The 12,253-nt window shown below is 32.2% G+C and overlaps 1 protein-coding gene across 2 annotated transcripts; it reads left to right on the forward strand.

Moving 5' to 3' along the window:
- The first annotated feature begins 5,494 nt into the window (after window positions 1-5,494).
- Window positions 5,495-11,038, forward strand: aspr (asperous). 2 transcript variants are annotated; one of them, XM_077443026.1, is made up of 10 exons: window positions 5,495-5,619; window positions 7,526-7,592; window positions 7,941-8,093; window positions 8,175-8,266; window positions 8,336-8,417; window positions 8,487-8,578; window positions 9,729-9,893; window positions 9,975-10,197; window positions 10,279-10,412; window positions 10,491-11,038. In XM_077443026.1, exons 2-10 carry the CDS (start codon window positions 7,526-7,528, stop codon window positions 10,710-10,712), a joined length of 1,230 nt encoding a protein of 409 aa, XP_077299152.1. In that variant the 5' UTR covers window positions 5,495-5,619; the 3' UTR covers window positions 10,713-11,038. The 2 variants fall into 2 exon arrangements, with proteins under 2 accessions (XP_077299152.1, XP_077299153.1); XM_077443027.1 differs by having other exon boundaries at window positions 5,512-5,560; window positions 10,491-11,037.
- Window positions 11,039-12,253: the final 1,215 nt, after the last annotated feature.

Genomic DNA, 12,253 nt, shown 5'->3' on the forward strand with positions numbered 1-12,253 from the left:
CGTTAATTGTCGAGTTTAAGTCAGTGTCTCGTAATTTAGCGACTTATATAATAAAAAAATGCTGTATTGTTTGTATTTTGGCCAGGAAGGCGCATTGGGGTTTACCTGTAATGCCTTCCTGGTATGAAAAAAAAAAAAAAAAATAAATAAAAATAAAAAATGAATGCATACATGTGCATTCGTAGCTACGCGTCAGAATACAAGTCAGCAAAAATGTTTCGGCGTTTATCGAACGAAAAATTATGTATAATCGCGTTGTTGTTGGAAGAAGAAGCTCAAGAAGAAATTAATGTTAAAAAATAGAAAAACCGAAGGAGAGTTTTGGACACTGTATGTAGGAGCTTGTGGATGATGGACAAAACTTTTTTAAATATTTCCGTAAAAAATTTAAATTTTTTTTAAATATTTGGGCCAAAACCATGTTGAAAGATTGAACAGCTGTCACCTGTCACTATCGATAATTGGTCCCAAACAGCAAAGCGGCTGACTCATGGCACGTAATTCACGTGTATATTTCCACGATGGCCAAAAAAACGGATACGATACGTTGACGGATGTTGCTGTAAGGTATGAACAGGAAATGTCGGGTACTGCTGTAAGCCTGCCGTGGCGTAAACGTGACGGTTGGTATGAATATACCCATACAAAATGTACCAAAGAATACTTTTCGTACGGCCGGATACCTGCTGAAGTCGGTACGTGCTGACTAGGTATGAACAGACCTTTAATCGTTTCACAGCATTTATTGATGATTAAGGAGATACACGCACTGGCAGTGCTCAGTCCAGAATGACCTGATATGGGTATATAAGGGGTAGATCTCTCAGGACGTCTAATCTGTTTACCTATTGTATAGTCACGTATTCGGACATGTATTCCCACGACATTCTGTCCCACGGCATGGGTCAGTTCTGAGAAGTGCAATCATTGTTTAGCTTACTTGCACCGATTGTCCTTAACCGGCGGCTCTTTACTAACCTCTCTTTTTAGTATACGTAACAATATTAATAGAAGTAGCTTTAGACGTCATATTGTTGTCAAGTGACGATTGTCCACAGACAATCCTAAATAATTTTAGCAATAGTCGTATTTGATGCTTGGTGCTCGACATACCGGTCTCCGTGACGGGCCCGAATGTGAAACGCCCGAAAACGCAAATATCGGAAGGCAAAGATCGAAAATCGAAAGATCTTTGATCTTTGCTCTTCTTTGCAAAATCGAAAGATCTATACGGCAATTTTCCTGTGTGACAGGAAAGCCGCACGAGCGATTTTTGTAGCGGCAGTTATTCTGGTAGCGATTCACATTTGGTATGTAATCACCAAACCGATTTGGTTAGTCTGTGCTGCCAGTGAATTTATCAATTTAAAATTGCCACATTTAATACTGAAAATAAACAAATTCCAGACAACCTAATCCACAATAATGTAATATTGAGCAATAACATGCCTGTATATGTACTTAAATTCGCAATAAAATAGTTTACGGCAAATTTTAAAATTTACCGGTATTTACCGATTGCAAAATTTTGGCGATCGGTTTACCGGTAAAGGTAAATACCAGGTCTTTAGATCCCAGGTACCTGAGACAGTAATACAAGTATTTCTGTTTTCATAACAGTTTCGTGAAAAAAATATTTTTTTCGACTTCATTTCTAACTTTCTTTTTTACAAGTGCCTAGCATTCACTGCCTTTACAAGTTTATCGGTCCTGATTGTCACTCTATTTATTAGTAATAAATAGAAGTCACCTATTGATATATCACTTGTAATAAATTATTACAAGTGATATATCAATAGGTGGCTTTGAAAATAATGGATAAATGTATAAGGATTGAATAATTGAAAGATTACTGTTATTAACATACAATTGAGGTTAGTTGTTGATTTAAAAATTGATTTCTCTCGGTCAACCACATGCTATAATTTTGTTATCAATGTAATACTCCAAATTACACCATAATTCAATATTTAGCTCTTCCTTTTAACGTTTATTCTATTTTATTTTGGATGTAATATTGATGTTCGACTTTACCTTATTGAAGGGGAACTTTTCAAATTAAAAAGTTCCGAGTATTTCTAACGAATTATCGAGAAAAATGTTTATTTCTACTGTGTATTCACATGCAGTTGGCAATTGTACTTCTAAACATTCCTATATACGTTACGTATGAGTGTTTTCTGTTTACGTTACTCATAGGTACTGCGATTATATGAACGTATTCGTAAATATGTCACACATCAATATTTACTATTGCCGAAATATGTTTGCTGTTTGTTTCAGTTTATGATCATAATAACATTTTCGAATAAACAACATATTGAACGCTTTGCCGATAAATATAATATAAATTTTTTCATATTATGAAATTATTAAACGGTCTAGGTTGATTTTGAAATTTATTTTTAATCGAATATTGGATAATTTTAAGAACATTTTGTTGAAAACATGCAAAAATTAATGTCCAAACATTTATTTTAAGTAAATGTTAAGATCAACATTCGTAATTTCTATATTTAGACTCGTGAAAGTGTCATCTTTACATATATGCACTTGCAACTTCATACAAACGTACATTTTTAGATTCTGAAAATGAAATAAAGAAATATAAGCGTTACAGAAATTCAGAACAAAAATTTGGTGTAAAAGCTAAAAGTTTTATGTACGTGATATAGAATTTTGATTTCCGTTCACAGATGCAAATATAAATTGTAGCGTGTACAGGTTGATTAATGCTAATAACTTAAAATAGCCAAAACGTAAACAACAACATAAATAGTAACTTATACATATGTATTTAGAAGAACTTAAGAAAAATAAGTCAATGCCATCGATGTTTATCCATATACTGTTTAGGATAACAAAATCCAGAGAATATGTCTCGATTCTGATTCAAATTCATATTTCATATTGATATTTATTTAATAGTCAGGCAGTAAGCCTTTCCTAAATGTAATTACGAAATAGCTTCAATTTGAACATTAGTTGTAGACAATATACTTGAAATGAATATTTTTATGAAGATGAATGTTGACAAATATCCATTTTTTCGCCATTTAAGATTTAATTATCCAATTGAATGAATTTATTTATCTTTTTAGCTTGACAATTTATAATATTATATTTATGTATCATAATAACAAAATTATGAAGAATCTGAAGGAATTTTCACGTTGTGATCATATTGTTGGAAACAGTAATGTAAAACGGTAATTGGATTATTACGCACATTGCGATCGCCCAAAAGACAATTTTTGCTATGAAAATCGCGAATACGGAATATTTGCCACTCGAGTTCTTGTTAGTATGATAGTTATCGTTAGTATGATAGTTATCGTTAGTATGATAGTTATCGTTATTATGATAGTTATCGTTAGTATGATAGTTATCGTTAGTATGATAGTTATCGTTAGTATGATAGTTATCGTTAGTATGATAGACTTTTCGGCTGCCAGATGTTCCGTTATAGAGATTTTAGTGACTTTTGGGTGAGTGTTTTGTGAGCAATAATCACCTAACCATGTAAAACATACATATTTGTTAACGATGCGCCAATTTATTTTATATAATTAGCATCAGAACTCTTTCACATTGATTTAAGAAAAAAACTTGGGGATGTGACGTATTTGACTTCTTCAAAACGTTTCAAATAATAATTATACATAGTTCATAGTAATTCGTGAAATGTGACGTCAGTGTTTGTTTGTACACTCGAGTTTAAAATTAGAATTGATGCATGTTCACAGGTACAATTTGGCAATAGATGTTTTAACTCTTGTCTCTTGAAAATTTAGAGTTCTGCAATATGATGTTAACCTATTTTTGGGAAACATCAGTTGAAAATGTATGACAATTTTCTCTGGCTGGGAGGGGGACAAGCCCTGCTATATCTCCTGGATACGCCACTGGTAGTCAACGAATGCCTACGCACAAGTCAATATGTATGTAGTTTATGGATTTTACAATCATTTTGGTAATCATGATGGATTTTAACATTATTTTTTCAACAGGACAATCCTGTAATATTTATCAAAAAGACGAGACTGCCGATATAAATAAAAAAAAAAACAAGACTTTATCGTTAAAAAAACGAGATGTATAATGTATGATCAGCCTATCTATGATCCATGGACGCAGTATCTCCAAAGAATGACGGAACATTCATACTGTAACGTGGGAACATGAGAGAGAGTATCCACTGTGCAGTGCATTCGTGGGTGAACAATAGATCCCCGGATTAGGCTAACGGGACTCAGTAAGTGCCCGAACAAAGGATACGCTGGAGTTCTCATATACCTAGGCGAGTGTGTGCGTTAACAATAGACTCCCCAGGGTAGACCTTTAAGTGCCTAGACAATAGACACACTAATGGATCGGAGAAGCTATGTTGTGCAACTTGTCCTTTATAAGGAGGTACACGCCAGATCAGATTATTCTGGAGTGAGCGGTGGTTTCGTGTGGACCTCCCGAATCGTTGAATAAATGCTGTGAAGCAACCTTGGCCTTTCATTTGCATCCCAAACTCACCCCTAAGCAACAATACCATTGATATGTTTAGCAAAATCGTTTTCAAGTTTTGTAAGAATACCAGAATGATATTAAAAAATATATATATATATATATATATATATATATATATGTAAATGTGATATATTTATTTTTTATCAAGTTATTTGTAAAATAATAGGATTGATTCACACTTTGTGACATTCTACTAAAAAAATGTATCTTTCAGTACAAATTTATGTGTTCGCATGCTTTATATTTATAGTTATATCTATTTGGAAATGTCAGTATATGTATATAATATTATTAGGTAAGAAAAGATTCAAGAGACATATGTTATTTTTAATATGGTTACATTTGGTAATAAATTTTATATATGTCGACATTATTCTTAAACCGAAAATGAACACAGTGCTATTTCTGTTAAACACATAAAAACATTTGCAAAATACTCATAATTATCCATATTTTAAATCTAAATACCTACATATAATATGTAACTAGACATTATTTTTAAATTAATATTTTGGGAATAATTTTTATCTGCATGAATATCGTTAAATGGCAATGAACCACGGTAACATGTTGACTCATTGAAAATTCCAAGTTTGTTTTATACAAATCACAGTTTCTAAACATGTAAGTAACTTTCATTTTTTATAAATTTACAATTATAAACAACTAAATTATTCATTTTTAAAAAGGTCTAAAATATGAATGAAACGAACAAATCTGAAGATCTAAATCAAAATAGCAAATAATAAAAAAGACAGTTTCGAAAAGTTACAAATAGGTAATTAATCATTATATACACATCTATATGTACATATGTGAATACATACATACATATTTATGTGCTTTATAAAAGGGTATCTATGCGACCTTGTATACTGTAGAGGACATTGGTGAGAATTGATTCTACGCCCATACAAACTTCTTGCAAAAAAAAGCCTCTCTAAGATATAAACAGAAATATTGGAGATACTTTGGCCATTTGTTGTCCGACATCCGTGAGGAACATCACAAGCATAAAAGTATACTTCAAACGATACAAGTGAACGATAGACAACAGCTTGACGACTTAACAGAATTTAGTCTGCATCAACGCTAAAGGTTTGATTAACCATGTAAATTCCATTTTTGGCCAACTTTAAATACTTTTAAATTATCTAATCATTCGATTACATTCATTATTCGTTATGCGATTACATTCCTCATTCGATTATTCGATGGATGGAAACAATTTTGAATAAGAAAACTGTATTTTAAATTACATACGTAGTTTATTATATTTATATAGTTTGCTCATATTTCCTTTAAATTAACTTACTATATACTTTCTAAAACCAAACTCTTATGTAGACTCATTGTAAGTGGGTAGACTGATTGAATCCAGTTTCAAGACGTTTCCTTTTCTATTCTGATAACTTCTTTACAGATACATACGTACGGAGGTATATTCTAGTTTTAAAATTTGTATGTGGTTACATTGTTGTATAGAAATAATAGTTATACAAAATCGCCAATACTTCCGGTTTGATTTATTCACATTTTTCACCTTTACAATAATCTATTAGTATGCGTGGGTTTAAGGAACAATATTTTAAGGTGAGGTTTGAAGTACATACGTATATTGTATATAGTTGATGACCTCTAAGCAGTTTCAACCCACTAAAACTAACTATGCCTATTTTTTTTCTAACAAAACCTGTATTTTATAAAAGATGAGATAATTTTTATTATTCAACGCACGTTTACAAAATAAGCAATCATTTATCATGTAACCGTTTGTTTCAAATATTAAAAATAATAATATATTATATAATTCATTGTACCGGAAACACTATATATAAATAGGGTTGCCATAATTGTCAAGCATTGATACGGGACATTTAAGTACTACATAAATAAAACATGGAAAAGTAGGTAGATAATAGTTTATTTTAAAAAAATTGTATTTTTTAGCCCAATCGTATTTTAACGATGATTTAACTTTTTTAATGAAATCGTTTGCCTCTTTTACATGATGATAAAATTGGGCGCAAGTCATTTTAAAATTATACTGGCAAACCAAAATTGCCTAAACTGTCTCAACTGCCAGCTTATTTCTTTCATCCGACCATTGTGTTGACATCAGGGAAAATATTCTCTCCACATTGGCATTGTGGGCTGGAATGGCAAATATATACTCACATAGTTTTATTAAACATGACTTCTGTTAAATATGCTTGGTATCTCTAAAAAACTTTAGCCATTTCTCTTCCATACTCAATTTCAGCGTTGTCTCCAAGTTTTCGTTGGTATTATTTTTATTTAAATAATCTTTTAAATATACGAACTAGTTGAAAAGAAGCTAATTGTTTCCTACATGGATGTTCCTTACTTGCAAATATTCAACGGTTCGTTCTATTTCCCCCCATTCAGGAACTTGCTTGAGAGTCATCCAATCGAAAGCATTAAATTTTTTGAATGATTGGGACTACTTATCTATGTATTCCACAGCAGTGTCAAAGAAATCGTTTTGGAGAAAAGTTTAGGGAGTAAACGGGACAAATACGGGACCGAGTAGTGAAATACGGGACATGTCCCGTATATACGGAACGTATGGCAACCCTATATATAAATCAATATTGTTATTTCAAGTTTTTAATTTAAATTAATAATAACTTGTGCAGAAGTAGCATTACTATTATACAAAAAAAAAAAACATTTGGATAGAATATAATTTGGTGTTTTATTTTTGTATTACTTTGTAAAATAAACCATATGTATTTTTTTTTATTAAAATTGATATTATATATTGTACGTATTTATATGTTTTGATCGATGAAACAGTCACTATAAATTCGATTAAAATCAGAAAAAATCTTATTTGAATCTAGTTAGAAGGTTTTCTATGTAGTGGATTTTCTTGAAAATATAAATAACTTCTAATTTATGTAACTGTATTGTCTTTCCGACTTACCTTTTGCGAAAATGATGTTTGTTTGTATTAGCATTTGTTTATTGATTGTTACAGATGGCCCTGGTCAGAGCGGTCTTGTGGGTGATACCCATTTTTGTGCTATGCCAGCCCACAGTGTATGGTAAGTAATTTCAATGTCATAAAATAGAATTAAAAAAAAATGAGACGGATCTAAAAAGTGATATCTAGAAATACTATATATTTCCCCCAAAATATATGATTTTTTTTTAAACGAATAAATTTGAATATACTTTTGAAGATAACATTGCCAATAAACAAGTCAGAAGTCAAAGTCAAAAGTGGGCCACAATTTATCGCCTACTTTTGCCCTTTGAATCTTCTCATTGTGTATGTAAATATTCAATGCTATTCTACTAATATGGAAATGGATCATTAGATATGGATGAATGTATTGTAAACGTATACTATTTATAAATATTGAAATTAATATGTTAATTCGATTACATAGGTATGGCATATTCGACATACAGCTCCACCTGTGCCGGAGGAACTTGCGGAGTAAACGCTCAATGCACAGTCAGCGGTGGTCGACCTGTATGTTCCTGTCTTCCAGGATATGAGGGTGATCCTCTTTCAGTGTGCAAGAAAGTTGAATGCTCCGGTATTTACTGCTGCTCATCAATTATTTAGTACTGTGACGGATTGATTTCAAGTTTTCATTGTTAAACATTTTTACTTATAGACCATACCGAATGTAGAGGCCACTTAGCTTGTCAAAATAACAAATGCGTGAATCCATGCGCTGGCGCCTGTGGAAACAATGCTAATTGCGATGTGAGTTAACATTACATACTTATAACTTCTAAATTTTTTCGATGAATACTTCAATTAGATTATTTTCAGGTACGCAATCATGTTCCGGTATGCAGCTGCCCTACGCAATACACTGGTAATCCGATTTCAGGATGCAGATTGATGAACCCAGGTTATTTAGTTTCTCATTATATATTATATTGACATGGTTTGAAAAGGTGCTAATTTATGAATATTTTAGATGAACTGTGTCACCCAAGCCCTTGCGGTCAAAATACGAAATGCGACGTTATTAACAATGTACCGACATGTAGCTGCCTTCCTGGTTATCAGGTTTTTATTATTTATTTAATAATAATTATAAGTGTGAATTATAAGGATTTTCACTTAAGAGGGCTGTACACCCGAAACGTTAATTTTGTTGCCGTTCCTTTCTTCGATATATATATATTGAGTGAATGCGACAATATATATCAATATATATTTTATTTTTATTTTATTTAATTGAAAAATCAACAGACAACAGGATGTACATAGATATGTATAAAAAAACAAATAGTAAATATATAATATATGTAACATCCGAGTCCAATAACAGATTTTTACAAAAATTATAAAAAAAAAATGAAAAAGATAAATATGGAGGATGAACGAATGAGACGACTGGCATGTTAATGCACGTGTTTATTATATGACAGCTGAAGACAGAGTAAGTAGTAGCTCTCCGAACCCAGCCGAGTTGGTTCCCACTCGCAGGAAGGCAACCAAACTCGACCATGTCGTATAAGCGAGCCGCCACATAAATATAAGGAAAACAAATGAAAAAGAAAAGAATAAAGTGTGACAAAATATGTAGAACATTGCATAATTAAACTATAGTATTAAAATATTGGAAAAAGGTTATAAAATAGAATATAAGAAGAAATTGAAATTTACAAATATAAAACAAATGAAATATATATTGAGTGAATGCGACAGTTTCGCTTCGACCAGAGATAATACGTATTTTAAATCGACAAAATCGAGGTTTCGTACTCTCCTATTTTCTCCTCCAAAACTGGACCAATTTTTAAAAAATATTCATCATCGGTATGAGAAAGATATTTTCTGTGCAACTATGCGCGTATTTTTTTTTAAATCGACCGTTAAATAAGCACGCTGGACCCTTTTCGTGGGTGTAAAAAAGAGGCGATTTTATAGATGTTTGGCGGCTCCTAGCTCCTATAAAAAATAATTAATCAAAAAAATAAAACGATAGATGCAACCCAATGGTGGATATCCATAGCATATTAAAACATAATTTCTCTAGTGCCATAATTGAGGAAGGGAGAAGTGTAATACGTTTGTATGGACAAGGCACTGGTGTCCAGCCCTCTTAATTGTGCAAATTTGGACACATAATTCCGTTTTTTATTTGATCTTTAAACATTATGCACAAACATTATTATAATATACATTCAATGTATCCAATTTAAATCAATAGGGTAGTCCACTTAGTGGATGTAGACACGAATGTGAATCCGATGGAGAATGTGGTCCACAACAGCATTGTCAGCAATACAAATGTGTGAATCCATGCAGTCAATGCGGTATCAATGCTGAATGTGAAACAGTTCGCAGTCACGTAGCTACATGCAAATGTCCAAAGGTTACTATTAAACTATTTCATAATTCAAATTATTTGTATTATAATTGATATTTTCATTGATATGTCTCATTAAAATTCAAGGGATACTTTGGAGATCCCTACAGATCGTGTCAAGCTGAATGCGTTACGAATTCCGACTGTCCAAATTACAAACCATCCTGTGTATATAACCAATGTGTAGATCCTTGCAAAGGATCATGCGGTCATCAAGCAAACTGTCAACTCCGTGGTGCTACACCAATTTGTTCCTGTCCGAAAGATATGACTGGCGATCCTTTTGTAAGCTGCAGACCATTTGAAAAAAGTAATGACTTCCTTATTGACTTAATATGTAATGACTTTTTCTGCATCAAAGCTCATTAATATATAATTTTTATATATTTAGGAGATCTTTGTGAGCCAAATCCATGCGGAGCAAATGCAAAATGTCAAGCAGGACACGATAATAACAATCGAGAACGACCCGTTTGTACATGTTTGCCTGGATATGTTGGAAATGCTTTAACCAGTTGTAACAGAGTAAATTTTTTTTTAAATAAAAACAAGGTATATATTAAAGGATAGAGCAACGATAATGCATCGTGTTTATTCTTATAGGGTGAATGTCAATATGATGAGGAATGTCCTCATAATAAGGCTTGCATCGGTTACTCTTGTGTCAATCCATGTCGCGGTCAATGCGGAGCTGGTGCTGAATGTAATGCACGACGTCATATTGCCGTTTGCACTTGTCCTAATGGCAGCGAAGGAGACGCCCTGGTTGCTTGCAGTACAAAGAGAACAAGTTATCCTTCATCTCGTTATTACCGCTTTTGGTGATTGCATTACATTTTCATCAACAAATTAATATAATAAAAAAAACATTGTGAAATAAAATAATAAAATTTTGAAGGATCAAAATTTTACTATTTTATTTATAAAAAAATTTAAAATTTTTGAATTTATAACAAATTTATTTTTTGCACAGCAAATAAAATTTTAATTTTTTATTTCGGTATATTATCTATTATACGCTGCACACAGAATTGATATCGTATATTTAACATTCACATTTAACAATGTATTTTAATAAGACTATATATATATGTATATGTATAAATATTTTGAAATAAAACGTAGTATTATTGTGTGAATTTCACTGCCTAATAAATTTTTTTTTTTATTTTAAATTAAGTGAAATAAAAATGAAATCTTTGATATTGTTATTAAATTTTAAACCCCAACAGTATTTAACGCCGTAAATGTCAAACAAATTGACAACTAAAATAATACAAACACGCAATAAATCGACCATGTATTTGACAAATAAACCAATGGGTAAAAAAAAAGATTCAAACTGTCCTAAAAACCGATTGGTTTTAAAATATCAATCGCAAATATATAAAACAAATGGTTGAAACATAAGCAAGTTGAGCTTTTAAACCTAATGTAAATTTTTCATTAAAACTATAAAATGTCGAAAAATACGGTATAAAATAATGCATTTAAAGAAAACTTATTTAGGAACATAGCACAAATTATACTATCCCGAATCAGTGATCTCATTTATTTCATAATAATACACAAGTCGTACGATGGCATCATCGCGCTTCTGTACAAACACACAGAGCCAACTTCGTCTAGAATTAGCTATTCGGAGGCTACGACCCATTTCGACTCGCTTTATAATTACGATCAAGAGCCCGTAGCCCCTTCTATGTACATATATATTAAACTGTTTCATCATATTGAGAATTTATTATAATGAAACTGAAACTGTTAATTAAATACAATTTTTTTCAGGATTATAAAAATAACTTGTTATATTGTAGATTCCTCAATGCTGCTTTAGGCAGCGGGGAAATTGGTGGTATGTTGACTGTATCTATAGAAACGCGTGGTTATGTTTGCTTGGAAGAGGATCTTTATTTCTCGATTAATACAGGTGTATTTGTATGTAAGGCGATGAAGATAATTGCTTAACATCGGAGGGGTGAGTAGTTTGAGTTCCTGAAGCTCACTGGCGTTTGGTGCATCAGTTTCTGTTGCGTATGTAGTTGTACTTGTCTAGGGGTCGTGGTGTGTTCCGAGTATGTTTTGCTTGAACAGAAGCGCATTCCAGAGGGTTGAGGGCATCTGTGTGACGGGGGAGTATGCAAGTGTATTGACTTCGATAAGGGATAGCACTTCTTCTTATTCTCAATGCCCTGTTCGCATACGGACGTTGGCGACCACCTCGTTGATTATTTGAAAATATTTGCATCGGTTTTAAGCGGCTTGGAACAGTTCTTCGGTGCTCATACCGGTCCACATGCGCATGTTCGAAACATTAAAGCCAAACCAAAGCCAAAACAATTTTTTCCTGCCAATCCATTTTTTAC

The sequence above is a fragment of the Arctopsyche grandis genome, chromosome 12, assembly GCF_051622035.1.
Source record: "Arctopsyche grandis isolate Sample6627 chromosome 12, ASM5162203v2, whole genome shotgun sequence".
NCBI lineage: Eukaryota > Metazoa > Arthropoda > Insecta > Trichoptera > Hydropsychidae > Arctopsyche > Arctopsyche grandis.